The sequence below is a fragment of the Melozone crissalis genome, unplaced genomic scaffold, assembly GCF_028551555.1.
Source record: "Melozone crissalis strain CALT ecotype California unplaced genomic scaffold, PUWL_Pcris_2 ptg000057l_1, whole genome shotgun sequence".
Classification (NCBI taxonomy): domain Eukaryota; kingdom Metazoa; phylum Chordata; class Aves; order Passeriformes; family Passerellidae; genus Melozone; species Melozone crissalis.
The window spans coordinates 4,765,734-4,785,612 of record NW_026535835.1 but is presented as its reverse complement, the minus strand read 5'-3'; the positions used below and the strand labels follow the sequence as shown (position 1 = coordinate 4,785,612).

At 41.8% G+C, this 19,879-nt stretch overlaps 1 protein-coding gene across 1 annotated transcript in view; it reads left to right on the top strand.

Annotated features, from left to right (window-relative positions):
• The first annotated feature begins 469 nt into the window (after nt 1-469).
• The window catches only part of LOC128944152 (protein spinster homolog 3-like), a 28,975-nt gene continuing 9,565 nt past the window's right edge, over nt 470-19,879 (top strand). Inside the window, exons 1-9 of the mRNA XM_054287284.1 lie at nt 470-528; nt 6,203-6,559; nt 9,660-9,725; nt 10,212-10,348; nt 10,827-10,978; nt 11,851-11,917; nt 12,664-12,854; nt 14,670-14,822; nt 18,506-18,695. Coding sequence (XP_054143259.1) covers nt 6,352-6,559; nt 9,660-9,725; nt 10,212-10,348; nt 10,827-10,978; nt 11,851-11,917; nt 12,664-12,854; nt 14,670-14,822; nt 18,506-18,695 — 1,164 coding nt within the window. The 5' untranslated portion in view covers nt 470-528; nt 6,203-6,351. The remainder of the gene's footprint in view (nt 529-6,202; nt 6,560-9,659; nt 9,726-10,211; nt 10,349-10,826; nt 10,979-11,850; nt 11,918-12,663; nt 12,855-14,669; nt 14,823-18,505; nt 18,696-19,879) is intronic.

Here is a 19,879-nt window from a genome sequence, read left to right as displayed (position 1 = left end):
ACATTTAATTCCACTGTCTTCTTCCAGAATCCAAGCAGATTCCACAGCCCTTTTCTGCTATAATTGTGTCAGAAGTATCCAGAATCCCAAAATGCAAGAAATTCTCTTATCAGCTATAACAATAAAGATAAGCTTTAAATAATGGTGAAGGCCAAAGCAGATAAGCTGGTAGGTGAAATAGCATCTTTGGTGCACAGTTACTACAATTCCTCACTTCTCTTGACCTCCATGAGCTGCTCTGTGCTTGACTAAATCTCAGCTGGAAGAGGCAGCTCTGTTCCAGCAATGTGCAGCTTTCTCCTTTGTCTGATATTAATGCAAAATGTTCTCATTTGCAAAGGAGGTCTTTGCTTTTCTTTCTGTTTTCCCAGAGAAGAAGAAGGGAGCAGTTAATAGAATTGAAGTGTCTTCATCTTTTGCTGCTCTGTGATTATGTGCTGGAGCTGTAATTTCTTCTGCTGTACTTTTTGGGACAGAATTATAGGGATACAACCAAGGAGAATGTCACCTGGGAGATAAGTTATCTAGGTAAGCACCCCAAGAACCTTTTTGTAAAGCTGCATTTTGTTTCCTAATTTAAAAGATGAAGGAGAAGAGTCTGAACTGGCTTCCCTGCCCAACCAAAAGCATCATCTGCATTCCAGGAAGTAGGAATCTATACAGAGCTTTGTCAGTAATATTGAAATAGTAGGTTTTATACTTTTTAAATTTTATTTGCTGCTATCACAATGCTAGAATATGTTCCAGTGAATCCACCCTGGGTTTTGTGCTATTACTCACGCAATAAGAAAGAAAGCATTTTAGAAAGAAATTCAAGGTGAGGAGGTAAAAAAGGATGTGGTGACTAAAACCAGCATTTATTGAAACTCACAGAATGAGAATCCTCCTAACAGATATTTTCCAATTAAGTGTATAGTGGGTCAACTGGTCCAGCTGGTTTTCTTGACCTTTTTGGTAGTAGTGGACTACTATAAAGATTGTTAGTCTGGCAGATATGGACAAAGACTCAAATTAAATAATGGCTCACACATGTAGTTGTGCCTGCAAAGGTGAAGAAAGACTGTTGGCAATCTAGTTTTGATTATTCAGGTATGAAATTTCATGCTAAAATACTAAATATTTCCTAACAGCTTTTGACATCATGGCTAATGTAGCTGCAAGCAGCACACAGAGATAGAGCAGATTCAAAAAAGTCCAGGTGTAGAATTTCTCAAACTTCCCTTGGAAGGAGAGTGCTTGGGCTCCCTCCCTCTCAGCTGTGTATTCCAAGGCAATAACAGCTTGGCAAATGTGCATCAGTCTGGAGGGCTGAAAGGCAAGAAAAATATCCACATTAGTAGATGAGTCATCTCTGGAGTTTTGTAATATAGACTTTTATGAGAACAGGATCAAGTGTTGATTCTGCAATAAATCTGTAACTGAAAATTATGCTGCTTTTATACATGATCACACCTCTTGAGTTGCCTGCCCTCCTGTCAGGCTGGTCACTGCTTGGTTTGAGCTGTCAAACCTCTGCCCCTGCAGACATGCAGCCCAGGTGTTCATGTCTCACTCCAAGTCTGCCTTTACGTTTTAGCACTGCACACTGGGTTCAAAACCAAAGTGAGTTATGGTGCAGCCTTTGTGCAAGTAGTGACAAACCTTAAACCCCCACAGCCTCTTACCTGAATGTCTCACTCTGCAGCTCTTTTGCAGTCACTATAATTGTCTTTGAATCTTCTTGGAGTGGAATATTTCAGGTGGGTCTGGACATGCATTTATTGAGCTGTCTGTCTACCAGATGGATGTTAAACTTCACTTTTTTGATCTTGTCAGACACTAAAATTATTATGTTGTGAACCAATCCAAATGTCAATTATTTGCAGAATCTCATGATTTATGAATTTACTTCCATCACAAAAGGCTTAAAATACATACACCTTAAAATGCAGACCAGTCTTATATGTTCTGCATTAAATGCATGCTTGTTGGTTCTAACTATGTTGCAGCAATTAAATATATACCTGCAAATACACACAAGTATGTATTTTCTTTTGGTTACTTTATGTTCTCTGGCTGGATAATGTATGACAGAGATACCAAAAGCAGCTTATTTCTTTCTTTCTAAAATCAATATTGTTACATCTAGTCAACAATGAATATTATTTTCATACTTAGTTTTTTAATTTAGTTTAGATTTTGTTGCTGTTTGCTATTCAGTGGCTTAATAAGCTTCTTTTCTTTACATGCATGAAAATGGTTTGGAGTGAATCAGGATAACAATATATTTTCAATTTATATCTTTCTGACATCTTGGTTCACTATTAATGCCCTTCTGATGTATCTTTCTGGGAAAGCTCTGGCAAACCTCCAGAGCTGTTCACAGATGTGGCAGCATCCACCATTAGAGGATATTTGGATAAATAAATGCATTCAAAGGCATTTTGTAGTAAATACTTGGAAATCCTCTCAGGGAAAGCCAGAAGCTCTCACATAGGTTGAGTGCAGTTCTGTCAGGATTCAGACATGGCACATTTGTTGTCCTGCTGAGGGTCAACCAACCCCTTTAACTATCACCAAACGTCTCTGCTCATCTGGGGGGGCTCAGTTGCCTCTGTCAGGTTCAGCCATCAAAACAACTTTTGGTACCTCAGCCAGATTCCAAATAGTGTAAGAAAATATGTTGCTCTGTGTCAGGAGTAGTGCCAAACATGAGAATAATGAGGTTGTGACTTGCTGCTCTCATGGGGGGGTTTAACTGCATGGCACAGCTATGAGATCTCGTGCTCAAATGAGCCACCAAGAGAGCAGAGCTCCTGAAGGAGTATGACAGGCATAAAAAGCTGCTTTTTATATTGCATGGGCACCTGGCACCGACAGGGTAAGCTGTGGAGGCAAACACTACACTTTGTTCCAAGAAAGGAACTGCCTGACTGACAGAACAAATAAGGAAAAATTTTAATTGGCTATAACGAAGTGAGCTGTGATCTTGCCTGACAAAAGTTGACTTGTATTGCATAGTGGCATTCTATATGCCTACAATGAGGATTGTCACAAACTTTGGGTGGAAGTTTTTGGTGCAAACATGAAAATTGTGGTTGGAGAACAGGACAAGCATGCAGTTAAAGCAAGGTGGCTATCAAGGAGTGGTGGCTATAGGAGCTGAGCAAGGCAAAGTCACAGGGCCCTTCCAAAAACCACTGCAGATTTGTACCCAGCAGTGAAACCCAGAGTGGGTCAAAGGAGGTGCCTGTGACATCGAGGGAAGGGAGAAGGGGATGTGTAGACAGAGGTGATGGCACCAGTGGCCAGGTAGTACAGCAACAAAAAGCATGAAGTGGTATCTGGAAACTTTAATGAAGGGCAAAAAGAGAATCAAAAGAAGTGTCTAGAACTGATGGTTTTGTGTTTGTGAGGAACATTTTGTTTAATCTTTTTCCTGTATTGCTCTCGGTGACGTTCACTGCTAGAGCTGATGTTTTGAGATGAGCAAAAGCAGGTTTCTAATATAACTGCTGTGGCAGAACACGATTCTGCTTTTATAGAGCAGAACTTCCAAATTCCAAATTTTCCAAAGAAAGAGTCAGAATTTGGAAGTTCCGCTCTGACAAAAGTTGACTTGTATTGTATAGTGGCCTTCTATATGCCCTTCTAATTTCCAAATTCCAAATTTTCCAAAGAAAGAGTCAGAATTTGGAAGTTCTGCCCTATAAAAGCAGAATCGTGTTCTGCCACAGCAGTTATATTAGAAACCTGCTTTTGGCCATGTCAAAACATCAGCTCTAGCAGTGAACGTCACCGAGAGCAATACAGGATTTGCCCTGGATACTCCGATCAAGAGACACTGAAACTATCCAAAGTGAGAGTTAAACCCTGATGAGCTGCCCCGTGAGTCGCTCCTTACAAGGCCTGAGCTGTGCCTGGGCATCAAACATGGAAAACATTCCCGGCAAAGGATTCGGGGCCGGGCGGGCGCCGTGCCGGCCTTGGGGCGCCACCCAGCGGGACAGCGCAGCCACAGCTCCCGCTGCTCACGGGCAGTGAACCGGTGATGGAATTGTGGTTCTGATTCGCCAAATTTTGTTCTGGTTTAGGGCAAATTTGGGAGAAAACCTCCAAAAGGGGGCCCCTCCAGAAAGCAAACCCACACGGCCTCTCCCCCCAACCGGTTCGGGAAGGATTCCTCGGAGAGAAGTGGAAAAACCCCTGTTTTGAGTGCATTTTGGTTGCCATTACTCTGTGTTTGTATAAAGCAGTTAATAGCCATGCTTTTTGAATTCATAATGTCTCTTGGGGTGAATGCTTGCATGAATTTCTGGTCCCTAGGGGTTTTTTGAGATCTTAATATCTCTATGGTCCCTAGGTTTATTTTCTTATCCAGAAATAGATCTAGTATTGTCCCTAATACATAGTTTTTACAGCAGAGGGGCAGTGACCAGAATAGCTATCCTGCTGGGCTTGGTGGTAATGACTTGTAAGAAGTTTATAAACATGCTAGGGTCTGCTCCAGGTATGAATTCATGGCTATGGTTATGCATCCAGTTTGTTAGAGGAGGAGCAGGGGAAGGGCTTTTCAGCCTTTGCTTTCCTTCTTCTCCTCTGAATCTGTTACTTCACTATTGGAGAAAGTTCAGTTTCCCCTGAATGTAAAAGAGATCATCTTTCTGGTATTCAATCTGGTAAGCTTCCTCTATACAGCCTGCAGCTTCTCCAGAATGAGGGCTGAGATTTCTAGAGGGGCTGATGAGACCCCTGACCCAGGAGTAGACCCAGGTGTGGGAAATGGGAGGAGATGGGCCAAATCCTGAAGGAATTCTCTGACCCTTTAGTCTGGGACTTTCCCCATGAACAAATTCAGAACTCCCCAAGCCCAGCAGAGTGGTTCTGATTAAAGCAAATAGCCAAGCCCACTAGTGGTTCTGATTCACCCAGCAGTGAATCCAGCACAGCCACAGCTCCAGCTGCTCACAGGCAGTGAATTGGTGGTGGAATTGTCATTCAGATTTGCCTTTGTGCACCACTGGGATTGAGATAAAACTCTTACTGTCTACAATATTGTGCTGATTCTTTATTGCTTCTCAGAACTTCCAAGGACCTCTTGATTTCGCTGTGTTAGTTAAGCACTGGGATAGGGTGACAGTGCTCAGAGAACATCCTGTGGTCTACAGCAGAGAATGGAGATAAAAGAAGGAGAAGATAGAATGAAATAGTAGTGTTGTGCACATGGAAGCAAAGGAGTGTGCATTTTGCAAAAGGACCAAAAATGGTAGGTGCTATTTTGTTTATCAGTTAGTCTAAAGTGTGAAATACCCAGTTCTTAAAAAAAGCCCAACCACAGACCTGTGTCTTCATGCATGAGTCATGAACCATAAGCAGTCCTTCTTCAAATTAGCTGCCTCACTCTTAAACTCTTAGAGTTTGCTGGTAATTTTCACTTTAAATTTTATTAACAGAGTGAAAAAAATAAATTAGCTTCTCAAGTTGTAATCCACAAAGTCGCTCAAAAGACGTGTGACTGAATACTTCTAAAAATGTGAGTGGACAGAAGAAAAAAGGCAGATAAAAGTGTCTACATGCACCAAAAGAGCAAGAATGCCTTCCTGTGCCCTCTCCTCCTCCCCTTTTGGACCTGTTGTTTGGGGGAGAAAAGGGAAAACATCCCTGTTTTAAAGGCTGATTGTGTTCTTTCTCTTTCTTTCTTTCTTTCTTTCTTTCTTTCTTTCTTTCTTTCTTTCTTTCTTTCTTTCTTTCTTTTCTTTTCTTTCTCTTTTTCTTTCTTTCTTTCTTTCTTTCTTTCTTTCTTTCTTTCTTTCTTTCTTTCTTTCTTTCTTTCTTTCTTTCTTTCTTTCTTTCTTTCTTTCTTTCTTTCTTTCTTTCTTCCTTTCCTTTCCTTTCCTTTCCTTTCCTTTCCTTTCCTTTCTCTCTCTCTCTCTTTCTCTCTGTCTCTCTCTCTCTTTCTCTCTCCCTTTCTCCCTTTCTCCCTTTCTTTCCTTTCTTTCCTTTCTTTCCTTTCGTCTGCAGAAAGACTATTTCTAGCTCTGACAACTCACTGACAACATAGAATACTGTTATTTTTGCATTTGTAGTTTCTGTGTGATCACTGTGGAGTTGTTTTATTTCTTGGGTGCACAATGGATTACCTTGCTTTTGTTTACACTTACTTTGCCTTGTCTTCAAGGCCACTTTTGCAAAACACAGCACTGCAGTTTTTTTTTCTTTTAAGTTCTTCTGACTGCAAGGAACATTTCAGTTCTCAGTGCCTGTGCTTCAGCCCGGAAATGACCGTAGTGATTGAAGTTCCTCATAGCCCCAACACATCAATTTTGTGTGAGGAAATGCTTCAACATCCCTGCTGAGTGTCTGCACTGAGACATGCAACCCCCCTGTGAGCATGAAGACACAAACCTGCTGCTCCAGCCACTGCTGGAGGGACAGAGTTATGGAGCTGCTGCAGCAGATGGGACCCAGTGTCCCTCAGTGGCTGTGCCAAGGAACAGCCCAGCAAAGAGGGATTGCCTGGTTGTTGCTGTGCTGTGCTTTGGGAATTTGATAAATTTCATTGATTGGTTCATTGTGCCAGGTGAGAACCCATTTTTCTCTTCTAAAGAAAAAGAAATTTAATTTCTTAGCAGCTCTACAAATGTTTCTAATGTAAGGATATGCTTTATGTCTTTTTACTTTCTCTCATTTATCTGCTTTAACCTGTTGATCATGCTCTTAATGAAGCTTCCAGTTATAAATCTGAAAATAGCTAGGAGGGATTTATTAGGTAGGAGGAATTTATTAGGTATTAATAGTTCGTAGAATGCTTGTAAAAATAAAAGAGTACTTTAAAATCTAGGTCTCTTATAAACAGACTTTAGCTTACAGGGCAACTGGTCCATTTTTGTGGCTGGATTCTACAGAAATGTGAGTAAGGAGCTTCTCTTTACTGTGCAGAGCAGTTTACAAGGCCTTCTTTGCACCTAGTAGATTCTATATGTTATTCTTTTAGCTGAAGAATACTGATGCTATTCCCTCCATTACAAATTCAAGAACTATGTGATCTTTGTGATAACTTTGTTATCCATGGTAGTGTAGTTTGCTTAGGGGAGGCTTAACTTCCTTGTGAGCTGCTGGCAGTCGAGTGATTTCTGCAATTAAGAGTGAAACATGATTGTGGAAAAAGAATAGAGACCCACTTCCTTAAGCCTTCCCCCACCCAAGTTATGACTTGTTGTCTAATAAACAATATCCTTCCTCCAAAATATGATTTTTAAACTATTTTTTCCCAGCTGAAAACAACCAAGAGTTGCTTACAGTAAACTGGAGGGAAAATATGGGGTTTTTCTCCCATATAAATTGTGGTCTATGTAAATTCTTCTATTTAGTACTACTCCTAAGTATCTCCCATGCTTCCAGAGATCTGACTTAGAAAATAGGGGAAACACTTGTTGTGAGCTTGTTGTATTTTACTTCTGAGTGGCCTGGGAAACAGAATTGTTTTAAACCTTGAAAAAACCCAAAGGATGGATTATTGAATTTGGAATTAATAACTAGTTACAGTATACAAAGTAATTTTGCTACTTTGACCATTCAGAAATTTAGGACATTCAGTCAGTGTCTTTAGAAATGGAGAGTGTAGTGGGTTTCAGAGTTTGAGCTTGGTTTTTTGAGTACTTTTTAGCAACACAAGAGGGAAGGAAGCAAAGTAGGAGTGCAGTAGGGGTGCATGCTGAATGCAAGGCTGTGAGTGAAAAACTTCTGTGTGTGCATTCTGTTGTCAAGCAGCTTTCCTTGGAGAAGGGCAGGGGACAGAAGAGAATGAAAATACCTTCAAGGAAGAGCTTGGATGCTAGAAGGGTATCCCCTTGGAGGGTTAAGAACAAGAAGCATTTGGCTCATTCCAGGCTTTGAACTATTCAGAGGCTCCTGAACCAGTTAAGAGCTTAAAATTCTCCCACTGTGCTGTTGTGAGTGAGGTACCTTCAGGGACATGCAGGAATTCAGGAGCAGAGGTGGGGACAGTGCCCAGGCCTTTGAAACAGCCCCTTTAGTTACACTACATGACCAAACCCCATTTTCCTGGGTTCTGTGACTCCTGGGCCATGGGGAAGTCTGTCAGCTGCAGGTTGTACACAGCAATATGCACTGACTGCTCACCTGCTGGAATTCTGTGCCACTGCAGAATTCTTGCAGCAGCACATTTGAGTTTGGCTGTCCAAGTGCCTGACCATGCTGTCAGATTCAGCTCACAGGAAGGGGAGGAAGGGGAGCTGTGAGGATCTGCTCAGAAGTGAACTGGCAGCAGTTACCAAGCTGTGGTTTCCGGATAGTTCTGCTCCCACACTGTGACAGTGTTTGCATCACAGAAAACAAGCTCTTCCCCTAGCTGTCTGCTGATTTCAGTCTGTTGAAACTAGTGACCATGCTGACATATCCCTTCTTTTCTGTCCACCAAACTGCTCAAAACAATTCCTTATAATTTGCCAGGATCTGGAAGGGTCAGTTATTTTAGTTATGTGGAGAGGATGACATTTTAATGGTGCTCAGTGTGAATGTTAGTTTGAGATGAAGTTGTGGTTCTGTTCAAGTCTTGTTAGCTGTGATTTGTTCTAAATACTCCACGAGACCAAATTTGAATTCCTCTAATACAATATTTCTGTGCATTGATCACTGGCTGCCAGAAAGGAAGGATAGAATTGATTGTCCTGTTTTAATGGTGTAAAATGTTTGAACTAAATCTCTTGTTTAAACTTTTGAAACCATTAGGAAACCCCTACATGTAAAATATGTTCAAGAGTCACTGAGAAACAGCTGTAAACCTCTGGAGCTGCTGTTAGGCTGGACCTTGATCTACAGTGACTTGAAGTCACATCAGTAAATAGTCAGTGGACTGATGCTGCAGCCACATGGGGAGAACATGGATTTAGCTTTAAATTAGTGGTCCCACACTGCTTTTAAGTGGCTGGAGCAGTGTAGTTCATGGCACAATGTGTAAAACACAGAAGGGGAGAAGGGAGAAGGGGGGGCCTCTCGCTGACCTCACCCACTCCCTCCTGCTGCAGATGAGCACCTGTGAGCACAGCAGGCAAACTACACAGAACTTGTTCTCTTAAGTGGTGGTGGTTTCATCCTCTTAACAATGCTATGACTTCATCTATTTTGACAAAATTGAAGTGGCATGAGAAGTAAATGTCTTTTATAATTGATATCTTTCAACCTTGGAGGACAGGTATGCTTTTTCAAAGTAGTATCTTCTATTTTCAGTTGGTTTTCAGCAGTGTAAATAGAAATACAAGATAGGTGAGATGGAAGATCTGCAGCTCTGGCATGGTATAGAGAAGAAGATTACCTTTTTGTCTGAACATCCACTGGTTTGTTCTGCATTGTGTCCATTAAACTTTGAAATCTAAATTTTTCATGTTCTTAGGTGCTAATGGTGCAAAATAAGCAGAACAGGAGTGGTTGAAGCAGTGGGTAAACTAACTCTCATAAGACCCTTATAGTGGAAGATCATTATATCTACAGTGATAAGAATTTTTAATTATCTGTGCATCTTGTGGTTGTGGTAGAGTAATGGTTTACATCTAAACTAAGATCTAAATGTGCTGCAGTTCTTGCAAGCCCTGTTTTTGGGTTGGCAGTTACCAGGATCAGCAGGGTGCTTTGCTGTCATTCAATGTGTGCCTCTGTTGCAGGGATCCTGTTGGATATACAGAAATACTTTGGGCTCAGTGATGGGAAGACAGGTCTACTGCAGACAGGTAATAAAATCTGCTCAGTTCAGAGAGCTGAATTTGCCTTGCCCCTCTGTAGTCTGTATCCTAAAACACAGTCCAGTTACTTAGCTCCTCTAGTTCCTCCTTGTATGTGGCATTGCTCACTTCCACTTGTGGGCAGGCTGACTATAGTGCAAAACTGAAAGTCACACTGGAGTTGGGTTCTTCAAAAATCCCACAGTATGTGAATCACAAAAGATGAAGGGTTTCTCCAGAAAGTTGAGTAATTCAGATACATTCCCATTGTTTAATTCAATTCACATCAATTCAATTCACATTCATTTTATTGCTGAATAGATATTTTGAGTCTGCATTTGTCTTTTTCCAAATACCAATCCTCCTCCTAGTCCTAGAAACTCCGCCTGCCTTTAACCCCTGCTGTAAAATAACCTGAGTTTATCTGAGGGCTGAGCAGTCCATATGACTAAATATTTTGATAAATGTTGTCTTTGTTCATTGTTGGATTTTCAGTGTTCACCTTGTGTTACATGCTGGCTGCCCCCATCTTTGGGTACCTGGGAGATCGCTACAACAGGAAGATCATCCTTGGAGCTGGGATTTTCTTCTGGTCTGGTGTGACCTTGGGGAGCTCGTTCATCACTCAGTCAGTATGTTGCTTTTTAGAGGGTGCTATGAAAATAATCTGCATACATCTTGCAGGACTTGATAGAGTCCTTGTCTAATCACATTTGGAAAAGCATCAGTGACCACTCATTTCCCAAGCCTTAAGCCTGGACTAAATATACTCCAGGACTCTGGAGTCCAGCCTAGGCAATAGAGAACTCACACATTATTGTTGTGATTGATGGGGTTTTATTTTTGTCCTGAATGATTTTTGTTTATGACCTTACAGTGTGGCAGCTTGTTGGTTACATGTGCTCTATCCACCCTGTCCTGAAATTCCCTCTGGGTGTCACTCTGAGAAGTCACTGCTGTGCAGATGTGAGGGGAGCAGGTGTGAGTGGAGGGAATACAGACACAGGCAAAAGGAATTCTGATTTCCTCTGGTTGATTTCACCACTGAAATGCCCCTCTTTTCTTTCTTGCATGGACTTTTTTTGACTTTAATATGTCTTTTCCCTGCAGCATTACAGGATATTTGTTCTTTCACGAGGACTGGTTGGCATTGGCTCTGCCAGTTACTCCACCATAGCACCTACCATCATTGCAGACCTGTTTGAGGAAGGAAAAAGGACCACAGTGTTATCTATCTTCTACATCTTCATTCCAGTGGGCAGGTTGGTTTCTTGCAGTGGCCTTTTGAAATTCTGTCTGACCACACCTGCAATTCAATATACCCTGAGCCCTAATCAGATTTATTTTGATGTATTTCTTCATTGGCTCTTACAAAGGGATTTGTCACTTCCTTGGCAAGTTTGAATAGAGCTGATTAGGTGTATTTCTCTACCTACCTTTAGAAAAATTCACTTTTTCCCCCTAACACTTTTAGGGAGAGTCTAGACTCTGGAAACTCTGGCTTTGAATAAAATATTGAATCAATTCTAAAAGAAAAATGTGCACAAGAGTATGTAATTTATTTCTGTGTTTTGGGAGACAAAAGCTTTTAGATATTAGTTTATTTGACAGATTTTTCAAGAACCCTCCATTAAGTGTCTCCCAAGGAGGAACTGGTACTTCCCTCTCCTCTTTTAGTTAAATTGACATTTTTTCTGAAGAAAAGGTGGAGAAGAGCTTTTCAAATGGTTTAGAGGCATACTCTGTATCAGAGCAGGCAGCCAAGGCTGGGCCCAGAAGACAGATTAAAACTAAAGAAATTCCTGCAGGGCATAATTCCTTTGGCTAGCACAGGAGGGAGTAGGTAATAAAATGTTTTATGGGCTCTTTGATCCGGGTTTGCAGCGTCATTCTACAGAATATGTGTTCCAAGAGGAATCTGGGACATTTCTGTCATCATCTCAAGTCTGCTCTGAGGAAGTTAGGCTCTGTTTAATACTGGCTGGCAAGCAGACTAGCACAGACCATGGGGGTTATTTCTGTTTATCCCTTTGGAAAACTATGACAGAACATTCTCCTTAGCTGGCAGGACATGTCATTTCAGCCATCCAAAATTCACTGGTGCTTACTGACCATTCCTCTCTGTTCTTTGCAGTGGCTGTGGTTATATGCTGGCAGCTGGCATGGCAAAAAGCACAGGTGACTGGCACTGGGCATTCAGGGTGAGTCACTTTCATCCACTGTAACATCAAAATCATCACTGGGGTTTGGATTCTTTATGTTCATTGTGTTAAAGGTGAGCAGTGGGAGGACTTCCTACCCTGTGACAGGTCAGGAATGTGCTGTTTAGGAGAAGTTTTCCTGCAGGACAAGTGGCAGATTTCTGCCTAGCTCTGATAGCTGTAGGTGAAATTGTACAGCAGCCAGGCAGGTGTTGATGTTCCTCTTACCTGAGGGCACATTTGGAATGGTTGTTACTGCACCAAGACCTCCTCAAACAGAGGAATTTGAAGGTAAAATTACCATTATACTGGTAGCACCAGAGTTCTGGAATGCTGTTGGGAACAACTCCTTTGAATACAAAATCAGCTAGCACATGCAGGTGAGTGGGGCAGAGTATTTATTGGAATAACTCTGATGTTGTTCAGGTAACATTGGTGGCTGCATCAGTGATTCTTGTGTTTGTGGCTAGAATACAGTACAGTTTTCTTTCTTCACATGTTTTTTTTTTTTAAATCAGAGGGAGGAGTGATCTTGTACCTGTATGATAGAGAGGGAGGCTCTATTATCTTTTCTTCAAAGTCACCAAAGTCACTCATTTTCTTGACAAATATGACCTAAACTAGCACACATCTATTTCTGAACATATCTGCAATTTTCTGATAATGGTTATAATGCAATTGGAATTGCTGTGGAGTTCTCACTATAAGAAAACAGATCTTTGATCTAACCAACCTTTTGTCTACAGGTAACTCCTTGCATGGGAGGACTGGCTCTGCTTCTCCTGATTCTACTGGTCCCTCACAAGATCCAGAGAAAGACAGCAGCCCACAGAGCACTGAGCATCTCTGGCATGATAGGAGGAGCAGATGAGAAGCCAGATGTCTACAGAACTACCAGGACTAGTTGGTGTCAAGATGTGGGGTCACTTGTCAAGAAGTAAGTGGTATAAGAAATGTGTCCACTGAGTCCCACTTTGCTCCTTTGAGCCACATGCTCTATGCAAGAGGATGGGAATACCATTAGTAAAAAGTTTTCTTCTGCTTTTTAAAAGGAATTCTGCAAAAGAGATAAAAAATTTCTTTGCTTCTTCTATCCTCCCATTTTGAGGACGAGGATGGGGGCAAAGTTATGTTGGCAGTTTGCACCTATTTGAATCCAAAGCTGTACTTTCTACTAAATTTTCCCTTCCCTACAGAAGCTAGATTGGTAAAAGTGCACAATTTTCTGATGTAAATTTATTTATAATTCTTAGCACCTGAGGAAGGTTGGATTAGCATGTCTCAGGCACTCTTTGGTATTTGGGAACCTGCTGTGCATGAGGTCAGAGTTTGTGGGACCCCAAAATGCTTTATAAATTATCTGTGTGTTTTGATGGGCTGAGCTGTGGCTGGCTGATGACATCTTCCTTTTAATCACACAAATATTAAAGATGCAGCTGCCCTGCAGGGTGGAATAGACAGGTTGCTCGGTGCTGTGGCCCCGCAGCCGGGCGGTGCCGGGCGGTGCCAGGCGGTGCCAGGGCAGGACGAGGCGCTGCAGCGGCTCTGGGAACAGCAGGTGCCGCTGTGCAGCTGCGCCAGAGCCGGCCGCGCCTGCCGCTGCCTTCCAGTCCAGCGCTTTTCCTTTAAAGACTCGCTGTCCTGGGACATCGTTTGTCTTTGGAGTGTTCTTCCAGACCATCCAGCGTTTTCTAACTGCCCGCTGAATCTGCATCCTCTTTACATCCTGATCAGCGGGTACACTAGAGATTGCTTTTGTAGGCATTATATCCTGAAATTAATAAAAAAATTAATTTTCCTGAATCAAAAACCCAAATGAACCTTTCTGACATTTCAACAACTAGACTATCTCCAAAATTGCTTTCCTACAGAGATGTTCCAGCGTAAAAAAAATATATTTTAATTTTATTTTCCTTTAGCAATTGATTCCCATTTTCTTTTCCTTGGGCAATTGATTTCCAAAGCATTAAGACATACTGCTGAAAAACTATGTGGTTCCACTTTTAATCAAGTCCAAGAGCACTTTATCTTTAGGAAAGGGAGAATTAGGTTCATTTCTAAACAATCCCCTAGTTTGGTGGTGACCTGATCATTTGCAGCATACATCCCTATTGATCTCAAAGGGGGTTTTCCCCTGAACTATTAATGACAAAGAGTCTGGCAAAAATTTAATTTTCTCCTAGAATAGGATAGGAAGGAGACAAGGTTTGTACAGTTTTCAAAAATGTTTCTCCTTTTGTCTGAAACTTGAGATTGAGTCTGGTTTTACTCAGGTAGAGTTAAGGAGTGCTCCAGCCCAGCCCAATCCCAGATGTTGCTCTCATTTATACTGGTTACAGAAACAGCTTAAAACCTGAGGCATTTAAACTTGAACATAGAACCCTTTCCTTTAGGTACTAAGCCATACAAAGCCATTAAATTCTTGCTCACTCTCTATTGTTACACTTCTGCTATCAAAATATTCACAGCAATTGTTTTGGCAGGAGTTGGCATGAAATCTGCAAGAGACCAGGATTTAACATTAAATCAGTAGGTCATACCCTTTGCTCTACTTAGTACTTTATTGTTGAATTCCATAATGAAGCCTGATCAGAGTCCAGATATTCAAGGGAGGGGATTTTGATTACCAGATGTCTGAACATATTGTTTTGTTATTGCTTGAAATCCTGGGTGTTGCAGGTAGGTTTTCCCTTTTTTCCTCACACACCATTCTTTCTAATATCTCTCAGTTGGTGTTTTTTTGTACTTTCAGCTGTAGTTTTGTCTGTTCCTCACTGGGTCTGACTGCCATGGCCTTTGTCACTGGAGCCCTGGGAATGTGGATGCCACTGTTTCTGTACAGAGCTCAGGTTGTCCAGGGCCTTGTCCCACCATGCCTCCAGGACTCCTGCAATTCATCTAACAGGTGAGCTGTGCCTTGGGAGCATTCCTGGAAACACTGCAGGGGGCTCAATCACAGCTGCTTTCCTGAGGGGAGGGGAGGATGCTGTGGTGGTTCCAGTTGTGGTTTCTCTGGGTCTGGATTGAAGGCACTTGAGACAGTAGTTCATGTTCAGACTCAGGTGTTTGTTATTTCTTATCAGTGAAACAGCCTCACTACTGTGAGTTCAGCAGCTTTCCATTAGAAGGCACAAAATAGCCAACAATCTCTTGTTACAAGGTCTTCTAAGACTAAACTATCCAATTAAGAACTGACACCTGGATTATTTTCCCTTTTAACCCAATAACTGATCCCCAAGAGCCCTCAATGCAGACTTTTCTGCCCAATTACAAAATGCCACCCAAACCCATGGAGAAGGAGGAAGAAGCAGCCCAGGACAGCAGCCTGTGCCCTCCATCTTGCTTCCATCCACAGCATACTAAAAATCCCAAAACCTCAATTTCTCACCAAGTGATACACCTACACTGCTCTCTACAATCTGTTTCACACTTTTGTGGATTCCAGTCTATCTTGAAGTCTGGGAAACTTTCTCCATGAATGGGGGTCAGAGTCAGTGCTCCCCTGGGAGTCAGGGCACCCCAGAGCAGAGAGAGAAATATCCCCAGTGCCCTGGGTTTCCACATGATGTGACCAGGCACTTCTTGGGAAGGCAATGGGCTGTGAATGTTAAATTGCCTCCAGTTATCTGAGACACTCCCCTTTGGTTGTTTGTTTATAATCCCTCAGTTAACTGGAAAGATGCTGCCAGCCCTATTTCAGTAACGTGGGAAGAAGCAGTATAGCAACAGTTGTGGGGGAAAAGGAGCAGCTTTAGCAAGGAGTTTTTAGTTGATAAATGACTGTGCACCCCAAGTTACTTAAATACCCATTTAAGTATATTTAAATCCTGTGTTGTAGTAACTTGCCTATTATCTTCTTATTCTGTTTTTATAATCCATGCCATATTGGTGAGTTCACTGTTGCTCCCAGCTTGAAGAAAGCTTGCTGATTTTGATGTAGTATCAGATCATCACATCAAACCAGGATCTTGTGAATAGCTGCCAGCAGAGCTCTGCTTACAAAGCATGTCCAGACCAATGAAGATTCAAGAATAGTATCAAATATTGTATAAGAAGGGGAATTTACACTAGTAGAACAATTTGAAGTAGTCATGACACACCTTTTTGTAGATCCCTTTTCCCCACCAAGGAAGAGGAGTGTTTCTTCACAGTGTGTTGTCCAGAATACAAATATGTATTCAGTGTTCCTCTTGAGTCTTCACAGCTTCCCTCAGTCACAGTGAGCACTGGGGCTGACTCCTGGCAGTGGTCTCCATACAAATATCCCCTTCTCCCAGAGGTATCCCAAGTCTTGTTTCAGTCTCTACTTTTGTAATGGATTTCAGAGAACTAAGTGCTTATTGCATGGCCTTTCCAGATAAAAACAATTAAAGGGAAAAACAGTAATCACACCTTCAGTGTATCCTCTGCTAATGGGATTTTTCTGGTTTTTTGCAATGGAATAATTGAGTAAACTCAGATGTGATTTCTCAGTTGTAGCAAAACCAGATGGATTGAAGAGTCATCCCAAAATCCTTCCAAGGGAAATGAATTGTCCTTCCAGGGATGCCACCAGTGGCACATTCCTTATCAATGAACAGTACTGGGAAGGGAGTGAAGCCCAGGAGTCTGGCTCAGGGTAGGCAGATGAGGGAAGCTGAACAGTTTAAGAAGTTTGGCTGTATCTGTTCACAGATGCAGTTTAAGTACTTTGTTAATTTGAAGGTGTTGGCCTCTAGTTTGTTTTCTAATCCACTTCTGGATTATTATTCCACAGTAGTGTTGCTAGAGCAGACACAGTCTTCAGGGAAGTGAAACAGAGCATTTGATAGTTTAACCTCTTGCACTGCTTCTTATAGGATGCTTTAAGAATAACCTTGGCATAAGCTCATGCCAGAAGCAGCATAAGGCTGGCTTTGGACTGTTATTCCAAGGGGATGTAAAGAAACAGAACATAAACTACTGTGTCAGACCTGATGGTGCTGGAGGAACTGAGCTGCACATTACCAGACCTGTCCAGGGATACTTTAAAGATGTTTTTCCCTCTGACTGTTCAGCAGTTTCAGACTTTGTTTAAGGATCAGGACTGTGTCACAGAGACTCCTTGGAAACACAGACTCAAATGGCACCACAAGTGATTCAAGTCTCGATGCTTTCAAGGTAGATAAATAGGCAGTGTGAAGTTTTTGTTCAGGTCTTTGTGCAAACACTCAAACAGATCAGAGAGATAAGTGAGCATTCTCAGCCCCTGAAGGATCCCATAGGAGCCTTTCCCCAATACCAGGCTTCTGTACTTTCCTACTCCCTGTCAACTGAACTGTGCTAGGGTTTAGTTTTGGCCATTCTCTTTTATTCCAGCTGCAGGTTTATTTCAACTACAGTTTACACATGAACATTCTGAACACAATTCCATGAATGCTTCAGTCAACTAATGTCACCTTGGAACTGCCTCTCTTGAACAAATGTCTGAGATTATTCTGCCAAGTGACAATCTATAATGTCACTATTAAGCTATAGTCAGTGATGGATCAGAATCCTGAAGAACTTGTAGGGAGAGTAAAAATTTTCTTAAAGTTTGTTATCTTGCATAGCAATACCTTTTTTTTTCCTTGTAGCATTATTGAGTTCCTAATCAGCCAGAAAGAAATTAAGAAGCGGATGTTCTGTAGTTTAAAGGAACAGATCATGTCCCAGCTGCTTACTTTGCTTTGCAGTTAGAAAAGTTCAGGAAAATGTACAGAACTTGCCATGTAGCACTCTAAAATATTCAGAAGTGCTTGTGCTCAGAATACATTGATCCTGCCCCTGCTTGCCTTCAGAGAATTGTGGTGCAGTGGCACCAGTGATCTTGTGCAAGAGATTTGCTTTGTCATTGAGGGGATCTCACTGGGACAGAGACAAAAGCACACATGCAAGTCCCTTTGGAAGCTGAATCTTCTCAACTATTCTGACATATTCTTTTAAAACATGAACTTGTGGTTCCTGAAGAGCACATTTGCATTTGGAGACACACAAAGCTGAATGGTATTGGAAACCCTGTGTTCAGAAAATGCTACGTGGATCTGGCAGTACTTACCTATTCAGTATTCTTTGAACTCTTCTGGGAAGTGGTAGGTGTTTCCCATAGAGAAGTGACTCATCTCAGCTGTGCTAAGCAGAGGGTTGTAATTTAGATGTGGATGATTCCACGTGCTAGGATCCCTTCCAAGGCAGCAGATTGTGATACAGGGTTACTCCATCTGTGTTTCAGGGATGGCTGGCTAGATTGATTCACAGGGTAACCACAATGACTCTGTCTCCTCTAAATCACAGCATGTCCAGGCCAGATTGTACTGAGCAGAGCCCTCCCTGAGCCTGGGTGCATAACACCTGCTCTGTAAATGGGAAAATATCTTCTCCAGGGGATACAGCCACCATTGCAAAGCCATAGCTTCAGCTGGGGCTTGGGACTGCATCCATTTAGAAGGAGTGGGAGGGTCACATCAAATGGAATAAAATTCAAATTCCCTATTAAAGATTCCTCTGAAACTACAGGTACAAGCTAACACCATTTATTTTTCCACAGTACAGTTTTACTATGCTCAGCTGAATCCTTTGCTTTGTCACCAGCCTAATATTTGGAGGCATCACCATTGGGACAGGAATCCTGGGTATTATTGCTGGGGCAGAAGCTGCAAGATGTTTAAGGAAGATAAACAACAAAGCTGATCCTCTGATCTGTGCCACAAGCATGTTCCTTTCTGCCCTGTGCCTCTACATTGCTCTGATGGTGGCCCAGATAAACATCCTTTCCACTTTTGTAAGTGACAATTAGCAAAATGTCTTTTGGCATCCTAGGGAGAATGGGAAGGGGGAGGAGGAGGCAAGGGGTGATTTTGCAGATTTTTCTGCAGTCTTTTAGACCATTAAGAGGTTTCAGTGGCTTGTGGCAAGGTATCCAGGTAAGCTGTGGGCTCTGATGCTCCCATAGCTGAGATCTGTCCTGTGAGAGCCACACTGAGCAGTCCTTGGTACAGAATAAAGGGCAGACAGAGCACAAAAACTGGGCCTGGGGTCCTGCAGAGTGCCCACACTGAAGAATAAAATAGTAACTATGCATTTAGCTGGGTTGAAACATGTTCCTTATGCAAAAATATAGTTAAAGCAAGTCTCAATCTTATGTTAATTTTTAATGCTTTGTGCCTAATTTAGTATTCTTATTTATTTTTGCTCTCTGAATACTTAAAGGTTGGTGTAGTTTGGGGCTGTGCAATACACACTGTTCTTGCTGAGAATAATTTAGCCCTCACCTTCAAAGGCCCAGATCACTAGCTGATCTTCAAAGTCAAGCTTTTGGCAATACAAACTGAAGTATAAATCACTTAAATTCCATTCTTAGTCAAAGGGAAAACAGAAACTTACTAGGAATGAGAAAAAATCCCTGTAAGAGGGAACTGAATGTAAACCCTATTTCAACTGTAATCTGGTAACAGCTGGGGAAAGACTCCTGTGCATTTTTTCTGACTCCACAGCCAAAATCACCATGATTAACATGTAAAGTAAAGTAAATTACAGTAATCAACAGTTCTCTGCAAAAGGGCACTTTGCATGTTTTTTGCTTCTAAGAATAATGCTTGTTCAAAGAGGTTTTCCTTCTGACTCGTCAGGAATGTGTATTCCTGTGGAAAAACACCTTTACACCAGAAGAAAACACAAATGGATTGGCCTGAGTGTGTCTACACAAAGCAGAATGTGAAATGTGAAGTTTATTTTGGATCCAATAGTGGGGATCTGAGTGCCCACAAGAATTACCCATTGTCTTTTTCTGCTCCTCAGAGTCCCACAAGCTCCAGGTAGACTGGAGGTAGAGAACAGCAGTTTGATTTGCCAGTCTGTGTTGGATGAGTGAATCAATATATTTGGTTGGAAATACCAAAACATACCTTTTATTAGAATCATAGAATCACAGAATAATAGAATCAGGTTTGGGGTTGGAAGGGACAT